At 42.1% G+C, this 17,508-nt stretch overlaps 1 protein-coding gene across 1 annotated transcript; it reads right to left on the bottom strand.

The window, feature by feature from the left end:
• Positions 1-9,988: 9,988 nt before the first annotated feature.
• On the bottom strand, positions 9,989-17,062 carry LOC143888501 (uncharacterized). Its single transcript, XM_077392962.1, has 6 exons — positions 16,789-17,062; positions 16,384-16,666; positions 14,299-16,341; positions 13,677-14,250; positions 10,478-10,798; positions 9,989-10,363 (listed from the first exon to the last, which is right to left on the bottom strand). The coding sequence occupies exons 1-6, from the start codon at positions 17,060-17,062 to the stop codon at positions 9,989-9,991; spliced, it is 3,870 nt and encodes a 1,289-aa protein (XP_077249077.1).
• Between the last annotated feature and the right edge of the window lie 446 nt (positions 17,063-17,508).

The raw sequence follows: 17,508 nt of genomic DNA, 5'->3' as shown, positions 1-17,508 counted from the left end.
TCGTAGAATCCCGAATATCAGTGCGAGATCCCAAAGAAAAAGTGAGAATTCAATCAGTCTAGCTTGCACAGTGCAGATGAAGTCTTGCCAGGAAATGCCGCCAGACTCCTAAAAAAAAAAAAAAAGAAAGAAAAAAGTTCAAAGCCATTGAACCTTAGCCATTCAAAAAGCTTGTATGCCAAAACACCAGAAGGCCATCATTGGACGCCTGCGCTTTAAACGCCAAAAATCCCAAGTTTGAAAAATCCTTTTGCAAACACCTTTGAGCCTCAACAAAATCAAACATTCTTTTCAAACACCTGCAAACCAGGGGCAATTCAACCCGAACTACGCGGACCTGATCCCCAACTCTTCGGGGGTACGTAGGCAACTTGATCAATTCAGGTTCGGTCAAATCCTTGGGGATAAAAGCTAAATCATCCCCTTTTCAAACTTTTGAAGCTAAAAAGCTAAACCATTCTTTGTTAAACCCAAAGCGAACTACGCGGATCTGATCTTCCATTTTTGGGGTACGTAGGTAGTCTGGCCAGACCAGATTCGATCCAAATCGTTTGAACTTCCGATATCTAACCCTTTTGAACCCAAGCCCGCCTAGAAAGTCCTTCTGGTGAACAAGCAGAGGTTCAAAGTAAAAAAAAGAAGAAGAAAAAAAAAACGATGGAGTCTGAAGACCCGCTAGGCTGAAAACCCAGGAGGGCGGTCTAGGCAAAATTTAGGGTCATTCACCCGCTAAGTTGACAACTGAAAATTCAGCTTAGGCAAAAGTTAGGGTATCGAGCCCGCTGGATTGAAAACCCGAAAGGGCGAACCAGGCAAAAGTTAGGGCAAGCGGTCCGCCAGATTGAAAACCTGACAAGGCAATCTGGTCAATGGCAATGACTTCCAACGAAAAAGCGAATCATTGAGGTGGAGAAACAGTCTTCAACCAGGGTAAAATCTTGGAGTCCAAGTAGTGCCAGCAAGCTTACTTTAACATTCATCTAAACTAGGGGCATTGAAACCGAGCAATCCGAAAGGGATAATAATCATGACATAAACACCGAAAAAGGAGAATAGTGCCTCTTGACACGGTCTTCGAAATACTCTAAGAGTGGCTAAGCCATGCCCTTGAAAAATAACACATCAGATCCAAGAGTGAGTCGAAAGCGAGTCGAGTCCTCCGAACAACAAGAATCTTCTTTGACCGAGTCCTTGGAAATCTATTCCTCCTTCATATTTGTGTTCCCTTTCCTTGCAAAGTCCAAACTGTCGGGTGCTGGAAGAATGGGAGTGTGTCCTCCAAAATGTGAAGAAAATTCAGAGTAAATCCTGGTTTAGATATCAGAAAGGGACGGGAGACATCTTGTTCAAACCTACCCAAGACCTTAAGCCTCCAAAAGTGAGCCATGTGAAAGAAGAGATTTTTAGACTCAGCCATCATGGTTATTGTCCTATTCTCTCCATACAAAAGAACTTTGCATCCTCGAGCCTTCATGAACCGAAGCATCTTTTCTTCAACCATCATTGCCCTGCCTCCTTAAAACTCCTGTCATGGAAACACAATATACTAGGGGCATCTTTTATGACTTGCGTCATAAAAAATATCAAGCACAAAAGGCAATCAGTGCCAATGTTTTCAGTAAGTTGAGATAAGAGATGTACGAGTATATCTCGAGCCAAACTTCAAACTTCTCAGACGAGTGCACTCTCTGAAAGGTCAACTTCCCCAGAAAATCAGTTTCCCAAGCAGAGTCTAGAATTTGCTCGCGCAGCCTTCAATCCCTGGCAAAATTAGAAAAATGGTCAATACTCAAAACCTCAGCAAGTTACCTGTGTCTGGTTCTCAGCAGAGATCGCACACTCCTAACGTTCTCGGCAAGAGACGATCAATCTTGTAATGGACTCGATCACAATCTCGATTTCTTGAATCAAAATTGTTCCTTCTTGAGTTTCGTGTTCTTGGTTCCTAGAGTGGTTTGATCATGATGATTGTCTAATTATACCGCTTTGTTGATCTGCCTAGATGCTGTCTTCTCAGATCCCAATTTAGGTTTGATCATGATAACTGTCTAATCATTCCGCCGTGTTGATCTGTCAAGATGCTATCTTCCCAGATCCCAATTTAGGTTTGATCATGATAACTGTCTAATCATTCCGCCGTGGTGATCTGTCAAGATGCTATCTTCCCAGATCCCAATTTAGGTTTGATCATGATAACTGTCTAATCATTCCGCCGTGTTGATCTGTCAAGATGCTATCTTCCCAGATCCCAATTTAGGTTTGATCATGATAGCTGTCTAATCATTCCGCCGTGTTGATCTGTCAAGATGCTATCTTCCCAGATCCCAATTTAGGTTTGATCATGATAGCTGTCTAATCATTCCACCATGTTGATCTGTCAAGATGCTATCTTCCCAGATCCCAATTTAGGTTTGATCATGATAGCTGTCTAATCATTCCGCCATGTTGATCTGTCAAGATGCTATCTTCCTAGATCTCGATTTAGGCTTGATCATGATAGCTGTCTAATCATTCCACCATGTTGATCTGTCAAGATGCTATCTTCCCAGATCCCAATTTAGGTTTGATCATGATAGCTGTCTAATCATTCCGCCATGTTGATCTGTCAAGATGCTATCTTCCCAGATCCCAATTTAGGTTTGATCATGATAGCTGTCTAATCATTCCGCCATGTTGATCTGTCAAGATGCTATCTTCCCAGATCTCAATTTAGGCTTGATCATGATAGCTGTCTAATCATTCCACCATGTTGATCTGTCAAGATGCTATCTTCCCAGATCCCAATTTAGGTTTGATCATGATAGCTGTCTATTCATTCCGCCCTGTTGATCTGTCAAGATGCTATCTTCCCAGATCCCAATTTAGGTTTGATCATGATAACTGTCTAATCATTCCGCCCTGATCATCTGCCAAGATGCTATCTTCTCAGATCCCAATTCAGGTTTGCATATCTTCGACCTTTCGGTTCATTCGCACCCAGGTCAATCCTTTGAGTTTTGACTCATTCGCAGTCTCGCTCATATCCTCGACCTTTCGGTTCATTCGCAACCAGGTCATAGGTTTGATCATGATAACTGTCTAATCATTCCGCCCTGTTCATCTGCCAAGATGCTATCTTCTCAGATCCCAATTCAGGTTTGCTTATCTTCGACCTTTCGGTTCATTCGCAGCCAGGTCAATCCTTTGAGTCTTGACTCATTCGCAGTCTCGCTCATATCCTCGACCTTTCGGTTCATTCGCAACCAGGTCATAGGTTTGATCATGATAACTGTCTAATCATTCCGCCCTGTTCATCTGCCAAGATGCTATCTTCTCAGATCCCAATTCAGGTTTGCATATCTTCGACCTTTCGGTTCATTCGCAACCAGGTCAATCCTTTGAGTTTTGACTCATTCGCAGTCTAGCTCGTATTTTCGACCTTTTGGTTCATTCGCAACCAAGTCAAAATCTTAGGCTTCCAACTCATTCGCAGTCAGGTCTATTTTCTAAACTCTTGACTCATTCGCAGTCAAATTAATCTCTTTGACTTCAGTTCGTTCGCAACCAAGTCATCATTCCGGCCTTTTTGGTTCATTCGCAATCGGGTCCAAATCTTAGACTCTTCGGCACGTTCGCTGCCAAAGTTCTCGCTGATTTCTTGATTCATTTGCAATCAAGATAATCTCCCGGACTTCGACTCCTTCGCAGTCGAGTCAATCTTTCAATTCTTAACTCATTCACAGCTAAAACCAAATTCCAGCCTTTTGGTTCATTCGCAACCAAGCTAAAATCTTAGACTCTTCGGCTCATTCGCTGCCGAGTTTCTTGCTGATTTCTTGATTCATTCGCAATCAAGCTAATCTCCCTGACTCTGACTCATTCGCAGTCGAGTCAATCCCTCACTTTATAGTTCATTCGCAACTAGTCCAGTATCCCTGATTTTGGCTCCTTTGCAGTCAAGTCAACCCTTCGCTTTTCGGTTCGCTCGCAACCAAGCAAATTTTGACCTTCCGACTCATTCGCAGTCAAGTCAATTCTCGGCTTCTGGTTCAATCGCTACCAAACCAATATCTTTCCCGGCTCTCTCGCAGCCAAATCAATCCTTTAAAGTTTTGCAAGAGAGGCTATCTCATCCATATATCCATTTTTGAGTTACGAGTTCAAGAGAGGCTATCTCACCCGCGTTTGTGGAGTCAGAGTCCGGTGAAAGGCTATTTCACCATGTTATCTTTGTGAGTATCATTTTCAAAAATCCAAAAAAAAAAAAAAAACAAAAAACAAAAAATCCAAAAAAAAAAAAAAAAAAAAAAAAACCCTCTGATTTTGGGCCAGTCAAAATGTGTTGTCTGTTCAGCTTTGACATTCGCGCGACAAGCACGCTCTGCCAAAGAGGGGCATCTGTAGACACCCCATTTTGACAAGGCCCTAAAGTCCCCAAAATTGAATATCCAATAAAATTCCCAAATTTCGAGTCCCAAGACATCCCAAAATTAATCTCCGCAAATTCCTGGGGACTGAGCCCAAAATGAGAAGAAGGTTTGAGTCTTGGAGCATCTTATTGTGCGTATTTGTGAGTACAAACTCCCCAAGAGGTTGTTAGTATTCTCGAGAGTCCCCCGGCAAAATTTCAGGGCAATCGGACGAAAAATGAAGAAAAAGACAGGCAAAGTATGTGCGATAATCAAAGAAACAGCGAAGATGCCAAAACCATCATCATCACTGTCCCCACCTCTCCTCATTTTTTCTTTATTTCCTCCTCATTTTCTTTTACATATATAAATATATATATATATATATAATATTTAAAAAAAAAAAAAAACGAAGACAGACGAGAGACAGAGAAGATGCCAAAATCATCATCGTCACTGTCCCCACCTCTCCTCATGTTTCTTCGTTTCCTCCTCATTTTCTTTACATATATAAATATATATATATATATAATATAAAAAAAACGAAGACAGACGAGAGACAGAGAAGATGCCAAAATCGTCATCATCACTGTCCCCACCTCTCCTCGTTTTTCTTCATTTCCTCCGCATTTGTCTTCGTCGGCCAGGCCTTCTTTCATAAAGTCCAACCACGAAACAATAAAAAAATAAAAAAATCAACCCAAAACCCCCCAATAAAAAAAACCATTCAAGCACCTTCTTCTGGTCGCCAACCCTCTGCAGACAGAAAAAAAAAAAGAAAGAAAAAAACGACAGTAGAAGAAAAACCAGAGAGAGAGAGAGAGAGAGATCTGCAGAGAAAGGGAGAGAGAGAGAGAGAGAGATCTGTAGAGAGAGAGAGAGATCTGCAGAGAAAGGGAGAGAGAGAGAGAGAGATCTGTAGAGAGAGAGAGAGATCTGCAGAGAAAGGGAGAGAGAGAGAGAGATCTGTAGAGAGAGAGAGAGATCTGCAGAGAGAGGTAGAGAGATAGAGAGGGAGAGAGAGAGGGAGATCTGCAGAGAGAGGGAGAGAGAGACAGAGATCTGCAGAGAGAGAGAGGAAGGGTCTTCTCCTCCGGCAACCCAACCGGATTCCGGCCACCTTCTCCGGCATCCTCCCAACCAACCACCGGAGCTCCACCGGCATCCCATCTCCTCCACCCCACCTCCAGCGGGTCCTACATCAGCGGGTCCCACATCAGTGGGCCCCACACAAGCACGACTCTGTCAACACCTTCCTGGATCTTTTGTGGCGTAAGTTCATTTTTTTTTTTTTTATTTTTTAATTATTCATTCTTTGCACTACACGGGTCCCACAGCGGGTCCCACATCAGTAGGTCCTACAGCGGGTCTCACATCAGTGGGTCCCACAGCGGGTCCCACATCAGCGGGTCCCACAGCGGGTCCCACAGCGGGTCCCACATCCGCGGGTCCCACAGCGGGTCCCACAGCGGGTCCCACATCCGCGGGTCCCACAGCGGGTCCCACAGCGGGTCCCACATCAGTAGGTCCCACAGCGGGTCCCACAACAGCGGGTCCCACAGCGGGTCCCACAACAGCGGGTCCCACAGCGGGTCCCACATCAGTGGGTCCCACAGCGGGTCCCACATCAATGGGTCCCACATCGGCGGGTCCCACAGCAGGTCACACATCAGCGGGTCCCACAGCGGGTCCCACAACAGCGGGTCCCACATCAGCGGGTCCTACTATGAATAGTAGTTTTGAATAGTACTTATAAATAGTAATTATGAATAGTAGTTTTGAATAGTACTTATAAATAGTAGTTATGAATAGTAGTTTTGAATAGTACCTATAAATAGTAATTATGAATAGTATTTTTGAATAGTAATCTTGTATAGTAATTATAAATAGTAATTATAACAGTCTTCAGCACAGGAGTCAGTCCTTCAGTCAGTCCAGGAGTTTTTCCTATCATCATAGGGGTTTATCATCATAGGGGTTAGGATTCTGTCCATCCTCTCATCAAGTCGTGATCTTTACCCGCTCCTGCAAGGTATAGGATGCTGTCCAACCCTTGCCGAGTTATTTTCCTGTTCGTTCCCCCGCAAAGCATAGGATGCTGTCCAACCTTTGCGGGATTCCAGAAGTCTCCCTACCCTTATGATGATAGGATTTTATTCTCTGGTGTCAAAAAAAACAACAAAAACATTCCAAAAACACTTGAAAACAACAAAAACATTCCCAAAAACACTTAAAAATTCAAAAACATCTCAAAAACAATTCAAAATCCAAAAACATCTGAAAAAATCAAAAATCTCAAAAATCTCGAGTCATTAGAGTGTAGTTAGGAATTCTGTCCGAACTACGTTGGCTTGATCCCTTTCAACAGGGTACGTAGTGCAGCTTGGGGTCCACATCCCAGGTCCAGCCAAACCTTTAAAAATAAACATTTCAAATATTCCAAAAAAATACAAAAAAACTTCAAAACCTTTTCAAAAAAGATCTTCCCCTAGAGTTAGGAGTCTGTCCTAGATATTTAGGGTGTTTTAGAGTTAGGAGTCGGTCCTGATTTGTATTGATATGGTGTGTCCTGTCTTGTGAGTGTCCCTAGAGTTAGGAGGCCTCAAGTCGATCGGTTAGACATTTAGTCGAACCGATGGCTAGACTAGGAAGCATATAGTCAACCCATGGTTTTCCTTAGAATGCACAGCCTAGATACACATAGGATATAGGGCCCACCTGCATTAGCTTAAGGCTAATCAACTTGCATTAGTTAGGGCATATAGAGTCCTAAAAATTACAATCCACTTGAATTTAAGCAATCGCACAAAAAGCTTTAAACATCAGTCGAGTCTAGTGGATCGAGTCTAGGATAGCGGTCCTAGAGTTTTAGGCATCGTAGTTTAGAATAGGGCACCGAACTACGTTGGCTCTGATTCTTCCCGAGGCCGGGATACGTAGTGCAGCTAGGATGGATGGCCATCCTGGTCCGAGTCAAGTATTGCATTAGAGTCTAGGGTTTGTCGTGTCGGGTCATGTGTCGAGTCGTGTTGTGTTGTGTGTTTTGCTGTGTTTTCTTATTTTTATGTACAGATCCTATACCTTTAGCTGTAGCATGCATGTGCTTGTCCACCAGAACTTAGACACCAATTAGGCATGGCACTCATAACCTAGCTATTCTTAGGCGACATATCTTTCATTTCTTTTGTGTGTGCTTCTTATTCATCTCCGAGACATGCATGATTAGCTAGACGTTATCTCGGAGATATTCGTTCTCATTTCGCATGATTTTCGCCCAAAACTCTTCAAAATTAATAATAAATGGCATAAGAGACCAGGTGCTAGCACTTGGGCGAATTGGGGGCGCCTAATCCCTTCCCCATTCGTCATCAGGCACGAACCCTATTTTATATCTCTGGTTATCCGTTGCAACAGAGCACAGCATGGGATCCAGGGCCCACTTCCTTGGATGGCGACTCTTCTTTGTTTAAGATACGCCTCGAATCTGGGCTAGTCCCCGAATCGAGAGGTATCTCACTTTACATCGCCGCTCATGCTGTGAGGGGCACTCTTTCGAGAGTTCCTTGGTGGGGCTCTCCTTCACGTGGACGATCTAGAGAGACTCGCGCGGGGGCCCGTCCCCTCACGCCCGTCCCGGATCTGGTTCCACAACATGCAGGAACTGACCTGAGAAAGAAAGGAAGTCCTAATATACTAAAATTTCCAATCTTAGCTCTAAATCTGAGCTATTTTATCTTCTTCTTTCATACACTTCCCCAAATTACAAAGATTAAGAGATCGGATGAGAAAAATGATCATGCGACGAGATATTATTAGGAATTATTTAGGTATGAGATGGGAAAAATCGAATCTGAGGTAAAGAGAGTTGGATCTGAAGGTAGAATTGGCCGGAGTTTAAGTAAAAAGCAAGGATCAAGAGTTAGGGTTACAGATCTATGGTTTTAAAGTAAAAAACCTAAGGTTTAGTCTACAGAAACATAGCAGATCTGTAATTCTAGCTCAAGTTAGAGTTTGGATCTAGGACTTGGAAGAGTTTATTTAAGGGTTTGAGATCATGAAAGGAGGAAATAAGGGAGGCCAAAGCTAACAATGGAAGAAGAAGAAGCTATGGCCGGAGGTTTACCGGAATCCGGCCGGAATTGATGGCCAAAGTTGGTCGGATTTTGCCCTGGAAAGACGAAGTGAAACCCTCATGTTCTCCTCTCTCTTTCTCTCTGTAGACACCCACATTTTGCTCCGCTTTATCTTACAAAGGATTTCATTAGTTTTCATCGTGATTGGGTCGGTTTCGTGAGCCATGTAGGTGATGGCCCGCCAATGGACAGTTAGGATCATCCCACATAAATGATTTAATAGATGCGGCCAATTTGCGTTGTGCCCCCTCAATTTGACTGTTTGGATCATCCTATGGGCATAATTTGGAAATGGATTCGAAGCGCTACAAATTTAGGTTATAGCCCATCAACTGGACGGTTCAGATCATCCTATGAAAATAATTGGCGGGGCACAGCCAATTCACATTGCGACCCATCGATTAGGCGGTTTAGATCGTCCATGGAAATGGTCTTCTAGGAACAACTTATCCCGGCAAGTGGACGGTTTTGATCATCCAATGAATTGGGCATATAAGTACTTTATATATATATATATATATATATATATATATATATATATATATATATATATATATATACACACACACACAAGATTGTGTAGCCTACACCATGGGATGATCCTAACCATCCACTTAATGGGAAAGAGTCCCAACTGACTTTCTCTCTTCACCCTTCCCAACCGACTCTCTCTCTTTTTCTCTTATCCAAAAAAGGCAACATCATGGTTGGAAACAAGGCATAAAAAAAAGCAACAGTAAAATAGAAGGGAAGAGCCCGGTTGGAAAGCATGCAACATTTAAAAAAGATATCTTGAACTATCTTTCTCTAAAAAGGAAGAAAATCAAAAGGGCAAGCAACTCTCTCTCACCTTGATTAGAAGGTCATGGGCAATCCTTTTAATTTTGCCAACTTGCTTTCTCTCTCCTCATATGGTGGCCCCACACAATTTTTCAACATTGGAAAACGTGTGGCGTCATATATTTCCAGCCCCATGATTCCCAAAGACACCACCCTTTGATGGTTTCCATAGAGTTCTACAGGTGCACAAATTTGAAGAGATATATGTTGCCCAGTTTTCTAAAAATTGAAAAATCTTCTTTCCTGAGGCACTCCGTATCTACATATAATGTTTGTACGGATAAACTTCACAACTGTGTTTGAAGTTATAGAAGCATATGATGCAGCCTCAATCCATTTCGTAAAATAGTCAATAGCTACCAAAATGTACTCATGACCACTCGAGGATCTAGGATAAATCTTTCCAATGATGTCTATTCCCCATGCTGAGAACGGCCATGACGAAGTCAAAGAATGCAACTCTGACGGAGGAACATGAATAAGATTCGCATAGACTTGGCACTTTTGACATTTCTTCACAAAGGCAAAGCAGTCTGCTTCCATTGTGAGCCAATAAAATCCAAGTCTCAAAATCTTTCTAGATAACATTTCGCCATTCATATGCGGTCCACAAACTCCCTCATGAGTCTACTCAATAAGCTCCGCAACTTTGTCCTCATCAACACATAAGAGTTGTATTCCGTCAAAAGATCGCCTATACAGCTCTTCACCACAAATGATGAAGTTGCTAGTTAGCCTCTGAAGAGTTTTCCTCTCTTTGCTTGAAGCTTTAGGAGGGTGACCCTTGCCAGAAATGAAGTTCTTGATATCCATATACCTAGGTTTCCCATCTGGATATCTTGCCAATCTTTCAATCACATTCACATGTGCCGGAGCCCACTGTAATCTGACAGCTAAAGGCTGAACCTCCATAGTTGCAGAGATGTCTAGCATCGAAGCCAAAGTAGCCAAAGCATCAGCAAAATGGTTCTTGGTTCTTGACAAGTGAGTAAAAGTGATATTCTTAAATGTTTTAACCAGAGATTCCAAATATGTATTATAAGGGATCAATTTATCCTCTCGAGTTTTCCATTGCCCATTGATTTGACAAATAATGAGCATTAAGTCCCCAAACACATCTATGTCTCGAACTTGAAGAGCTAAAGCTGCCTCGAGTCCTGCTATACAGGCTTCATATTCTGCCATGTTATTTGTGCACTCAAACTGAAGCTTGATAGATATAGGGATATACTCTTTCTTTGGAGATATCAAAACTGCACCTACTCCTTGACCTTGGTTATTGACTGCTCTGTCAAAATACATCAACCACTTGGTACTTGGAGTTTCTTCTTCAATATCCATGATCTCTTCATCAGGAAACTCAGTTTTTAGAAAAACATTCTCCTCTGTAGGAGAATTAGCCAGCTGCTCAGCTATAACCCGTCCTTTAATTGATTTCTGAGTGACATAAATGATATCAAACTCAGATAACAATAACAACAACCTTGCGGTTCTTCCTGTAAGGGCGGGTTTCTCAAACAAGTACTTCAACGGATCTATCCGTGAAAGTAAAAGAACCTTGTCTGACAACAGATAGTGTCTAAGCCTTTGGGTCGCCCAAACTAATGTTCGACAAGTCTTTTCCAAAATGGAGAATATTCTAACATCTTCATACTGATGTAATAAATAGGCTTTACCCGCTTAGACTCTGGATCTTTCTGAGCAAGCATACAACCCATTGCCGTGTCTGTGATCGACAAATACAACAACAAAGGCTGGCCTGGAATGACGGGTGATAGGATAGGACCCAAAGATAAACACTGCTTAACTTTTTCAAATGCTTCCTGACATTCATCATTCCACTTCTTTGGAGAATTCTTCTTCAAAAGCTTGAAAATTGGTTCACATGTCATTGTCAGTTGATATATGAACCTCCTCAAGTATTGAACTTTCCCAAGGAAACCTATGATCTGCTTTTCTGTCTTAGGCGGTTCCATTTCTTGGATTGCCTTGATCTTTTGAGGATCAACCTCAATTCCTCTTTCACTGACCATATATCCAAGGAGTTTCCCTGATGTAACTCTGAATACACACTTGTTTGGATTTAAGCGAAGCTGATATTTCCTGATTCTCTCAAAGAATTTTCTCAAGGCAACTGTGTGCTCTGGTCGATTCTTCGCCTTTACAATCATATCATCTACATAGACTTCAACCTCTTTGTGAATCATATCATGAAGAAGAGTTGTTGCAGCCCTCTGATATGTAGCACCAGCGTTTTTCAAATCAAACGGCATTACTCTGTAGCAGTAAGTACCCCACTGAGTAATGAACGCTGTTTTCATCATGTCATCGGGCACCATCTTAATCTGATTATAGCCTGAGAACCCATCCATGAAGGATAAAAGTACATGTCCAGCCGTATTATCCACCAGAAGGTCAATATTTGGCAATGAAAAATCTTCTTTCGGACTTGCCTTGTTCAGGTCCCGAAAATCAACACACATTCGAACCTTCCCATCCTTTTTGGGCACCGGTACTATGTTAGCGAGTCATTCAGGATATTCAGTCACTTGGATGAATTTCACTTCTAGAAGTTTCTTGACTTCTTCATACACTTTCAACTCCCACTCTGTTTTGAGTTTTCAAAGTTTTTGCTTCTTTGGCTTCATGTCAGGGATTAAAGGTAATCTGTGCTGGACAATATCCTCATTCAATCCCGGCATGTCATCATAAGACCAAGCAAAAACCTCCTTGAACTCTTTAAGCAAGGCGCGATTAATTCCTCGCGTTCCTCAAGAGATAAAGTTTTACCAATCCTTATTTTCAGAATCAAGGTTTCATCACCTATATTCACGGTTTCAACTTCCTCTTCGAGTGGTTTTGCTTGGCGACTCTCCTCCTATTGAATCATATGTTTGATTTCAGGGGGAGGCTCGTCGGCATCCTCATCAGAGGGGGAATCTTGATTATTGTAAGCCCAATGGTTTCCACCTTGGCATTCCCATATTATTTTGATGATTCCAATACACAAGTGATTAATGATCACTAATGTGTTTGAGTGTCTAAGTTGTAGATCTCATTGGTGCTAAGACAACATTGCTTGGATTGAGGCCAAGAAGATCTCATTGGACCACATCATGAAGGCCAAAGACATCGAAGTCCAAGACAAATGATGACTTGAAGAATCGCATTGAAGATCGAAGACAATTTAGATTGTAAAAGATCCAATCTCAATTTAGATTTTAAGAGGCATATTTAAGTTAATCTCACACAGCCTAAATGTATAAGAGATTGTCCTTGTGATGTTCCAACACCTTGGAACCCTCATAGCAATCCCAAGTTGGTGAGAAAATTGGAAGCCCAAAAACAGAATTGAAAATCTGCTCAACATAGGCTTCTCGGAACTCCGAGAGTTCTTCTCGGAACTCCGAGAGTTCTTCTCGGAACTCCGAGAATTCTTGGAACTCCGAGAAATGGTCCAGTAGACATTTTTTCAAGCTCTGTTTGTATTCCCGGAACTCCGAGATTTTTTCTCGGAACTCCGAGAACACTATAACGGTCGTATTTTGAGCTGTTGGGAATTTTGCTGGAATTACCACAATGCCATTGAACGGTCATATTTTGGTTTTCCTATATATATGGGCATTCTAAACTTCAAGACCATCAATCCTAACACTCTTAAACTTCATTTGAACATCCAAAGAGTGAATCAAACTTGATTATGCCTCTCATCCTCCAAGATTAGGATTTGGATCTTTAGGCTCAATTTGTACATCTTCTACAAAGTTGTAAACCCTTGTGAGAGATTTTTGTTCTTTCTTTCTTATTCAAGAAATTGTATTTGGGCGAGTGTTCGGAGAAGCGTAGCCCACTCTCCGTGATTAAGATTGCCACCAAGGTTAAAGGTAATCAGAATTTATAATCGGCACCGATCTTCGCCGAAGTTAAGAAGATCACATAGTGAAGCCATCAACGGGTTTTTGTTGGTGGAGTGGAGTAGGCCTCGCGTTTTGAGGACCGAACCACTTTAAATCTCGGGTGCACTCTCTCTTGAACTCTAGCTCTTTATTTTGCATTGCACCTCTAGATTTAACTTGTGTGCTTGAATTTCATTGTTGATCTCTTGATTTCCAAATTAGGTTTGAGTTTTTCAAAAGGTTAAAACTTGCTAAGCAACCTAATAATTTTCACTCCTCATAGTTGCCATTTCGGGACCACCCTTGGAATTTCAATTATCATTATTATTATCAGATTTTAAAGTAGATTCAGTAGAAGAAATAGAAACAGGAAATTACAACGAAGAGTCTTTTATTTCATTGAAAGTTGAATTGAATACATCAGATGATGAATAGCCCACAACAGGCTTTACAGACGCTGGAACATTATTTACAAACTCAGAAACAGACAAGTTGACATCAGTGTCAACACACTCAGAAATATGTACATGTGAGACATCAAGTACATCAGCAGAAATATCTTCAGACTCGACCTCACTAGTAGGAGACACATCACCGACTCCAAGGATTGACTTAACCTCTACAGTACCTGCATCAAAAGAAGAGTTAGAAATGACAGACTTTGTATCTGACTTGAAAATAGACTCATACTTAGACACAACTGACTTTTTTGGAGAAATATGACTATACTGAAAGGTAACCTGAGGTAGGACCTGAGAGGTCCAGTTAGTCAAAGGTCCCTCCACTGGGGTGATCAAATATGTGGGGTCTAATATCATTGTGCTCTTGTCAATAACGGCCACAGTCTGTGACCCATCCTCAAAAAGTGAGTTCAGAAATTCTGGCACCATGCAGTCAGCCCAATCTGTCTCTGACTCTATCTCTGCGATCTGTACACTTACTGGCTCATCATCTGATAGCTCGAGGTCAAAGAATATTTCAAACCCTGGCAACCTTTGCCCAGTATTCTCATCTAGTCAAGTCTCAGTAAAGCCACAGAACGGGATATCTGCTCCTTCCTTGCGAAAATGGCCATTCATTATCAAATTCAGAGGTCCCATAGGTAAGTCTAAGCCACGGCGACGACACTCGGCCCATTTCAGCATATAGCGCTGCATTTCTCTGATCTCTTCCTGAGTAGGCTTATATCCAAGTCCAAATAAACCATTGAAAACTCGGAACTCTGGGAACTCAGTCATACCTTGATGATATTTGCCCAACCCGGCACCCGGCATATACCCTTGTTTGCGAATCATCTTGACAACTTTGGAATTAGTGCTACTTAGGAAGAAGATCTCTTCATTCGTCGCTTCCTCCATAGTAATAGCAGTCACCTCTAACGAAAAGCCAGTTAAGCTTATATCGTCTGCTTTACCAACAATCAATTCCCGAGAGATCTGACCTATCTCAAAATCAGGGTCGCCTTTTACAGTGACCACCCTATTATTTCGAATAAACTTCAACTTCTGATGCAATGTAGATGGTATAACCCCAACTTTGTCCAACCATGGGCGGCCAAGCAGTAACAAGAAGGACGCTTTGATATCAAGGACTTGGAATTCTATTTCAAATTCCTCACCGCCTATTTGGACTTCTGTCGCCAAAGTCTCGATGACATCACGACGGGCTCCATCATAGGCTAGAATACCTTGCTCGGAGGGAACGAAATTCTCTGGCCCGAATCCAAGGGTAGTTGCTGTGCCCAATGGGCAAACATTCAGAGCAGACCTATTGTCTACTAATACCTCTGAAACCTTCTTCTTGTTGCAGATGACTGTAATCTTGAGAGGTTTAGTATGATCCCGACCTTCAGAAGGAAGGTCTTCATCTGTGAAGGACAAAACCTTAGATGCCTTAGCTGGGGCGACCAGGCTCACCAACTCATCAAGTGTAACGTCAACAGATACTTGTGCGGCATTTAACTCCTTGAGTATTACTTTCCTGTGCTTGGAAGAAGACATGAGCAGACCCCATATAGAAATATTCGCTTGGGTCTTCTTTAACTGCTTTAACAAATTATCATCTCCCTCTTCTGTAACAGACCTATTCTGCCTCTGATTCCCTGCAGCTCTTGCTATCTCTGCTGGATTTTCTATACTCAATTCTGGAGGCTTGAATACACGACCACCCCTTGTGACGTGTTGAAGCTCATCACACTGGTCATCAAGGAACAACAAATCATCATCCTCGATTTCCAGTACGTATGGTGTTTTGCTCAGCCGCTCTTCCTCAACATCTTCACAACAGAGAACATAAGGTCGAGAAGAAGACCCTACAAAGTTACTATCAGCTAAGGAAATGACATAAGGCTTTTCCCTCATCAATTCTTCGATCTCCTCATCATCCAACCTCAGTACGTAGGGTTTATCGGATGTTATAGCACAAATGAGGGTTGAAGGGTCAAGAAGAGGTTCATTGACAAAAATAGCATTGGTAACTGGCGGAGGAGTAGCACGATGATTTGGGAGGGGGTTTTGAGTAGTATTTGGCCGTTCAACTTCCAAATCCTTATTAGCTATTATTTTCTGAATGGCATACTTCAGAGTTAAGGATCTTTCCGTCAGATGACCCGAATTTCGGTGATATTCGCTGTATTGGTCTAATCTCCAATACTTTGGCAATGGATCTGGTACTGGCTTAATATCAGGAAGCTTTATCTTCTTATCCCTAATTAGTTTCTTCAGAATAACAGGGTAGGGATAAGGAAGCGGATCAAATTGCTTAGGTGCCTGCCTCTTTGCCGGTCTTGACATTTCAGTTACTGCTCTCGCCACGGGTCTGACATAGTTAACACTATTCACTTCCTTCTGTATAACCATCGGCCTCTTGCCTTCTCTGACATCAGGTGATGATGGTCTAGCCCTCAAACCTTTGCCTATGGCATCCTCAGTTTGCGTTTTCGTTTGTATCAAATGATCAAAATTAGGATAATGTTGTGGCGCCATGAAATGGAAATACTGAGTGGACAGACTCTTGACCACCAACTTTATCTGATCCTTTTTCGATAACCTCTGATTTAACTGGGCAGATTTGCGCCTCCAGCGCCTGATAAATGAGGTAAAGGTCTCTTGAGGACCTTGCTTCAACTGTTTGAGGTCTCTCTTCGTAACCTCTATCCCTTCCTCCATTGAAAATTGCTTTATAAGTTGGTCAGAGATATCTTCCATGGTCCTGACTTCATCTGGTTTCAGCCTTAGGAACCACTTCTTTGCTATCCCTACGAGAGAAATAGGAAATAGCTGGGCCATCTGTTCACGATTCAGGCCATATTGCTGAGAGAGGATAATAAACCACCTCATATGGTTCCGAGGACATCCGGTCCCGTCGTACTTATCATAATCTGGAACTTTGAAGTTATGCGGTAAAACCACTGCAGAGGACATCATCAACTCGGAGACGTCAAATTTCTTCGGGCCCTGGACTTTCATGTGTTCCATCTCTTGAGCCAACTTTCCGAACTTCTTAGACATTTTCCTCTCAAAATTTTCATACATCTCTGTTTCCTTGTTGACCCTAGGGATACAATACTCTCCAGTGTATTGTTCTCATCCAAATCAAACTCTAACGGTGAAATAGTAGGTCTATTCAATTCTAGAGATGCAACACGAGGAGGTTGATGGAGTGTTGGTCCTCCTTTAGAAGTAGAGGTCTTATCGCTAATTTGGGTCTTCATGTGAGTCATTTCTTCCTTCATACTCGCCATATCACGAGTAAGGTTTCTTAGTATCTCCTGTATGGCTATCATGGGATCAGTGGAATCCGCCATTGAAACTGGGGTGGGTTGAATAGGTGAAAGTATTTTCGGAAAATGAGACAAAGGTAACACCGGGGAAGTAAATGAAATAGGCGACGAAGATTGTCTACTCAGCCTGGAATCAGAAGACTGACGGGACCAGGTTGGTTTTAAGTTGTAATTTTCCTTGGAGCAATGGCTGCTCAGTCAAGAATCCTGTGAATGGAAGTATAAACACTAGATTAAAACAAATGATAAATGAGATAAAATATTCTGATCAAATAGTGACGAGAAATAGAAAACCACTTTCATTTAATGAAATTCAAACTGTGATTATAAATGACGAAATTACTAATCTCTGATTACAACTGGATAAGTAAACTGACAATAATGGGAACTGAAGAAATCAAGATAACAAAATATGATAGAGATATTCAAGGTCCCTCAATGTGGGCTCTCCGGCTTGCGGGTTCTTCCAA

The sequence above is a fragment of the Tasmannia lanceolata genome, unplaced genomic scaffold (genome assembly GCF_043159265.1).
Source record: "Tasmannia lanceolata isolate RefF3 unplaced genomic scaffold, GAP_Taslan_0.1 ptg000012l, whole genome shotgun sequence".
Lineage (NCBI taxonomy): Eukaryota > Viridiplantae > Streptophyta > Magnoliopsida > Canellales > Winteraceae > Tasmannia > Tasmannia lanceolata.
Note: the sequence above shows the minus strand (reverse complement) of the source record. Positions and strands in the feature narration are given on the sequence as shown.

Excerpts from the sequence above, each read along its gene's own strand:
- LOC143888501 (XM_077392962.1), bottom strand. The coding sequence starts at position 17,062 with ATGGCGGATTCCACTGATCCCATGATAGCCATACAGGAGATACTAAGA. Across the intron at positions 16,342-16,383 it reads ACGAAGAGAGACCTCAAACA|GCGCTGGAGGCGCAAATCTG; the intron begins GTTGAAGCAAGG and ends CTCATTTATCAG. Across the intron at positions 10,364-10,477 it reads TTCAAGTTCGAGACATAGAT|AATATCACTTTTACTCACTT; the intron begins GTGTTTGGGGAC and ends AAAACATTTAAG.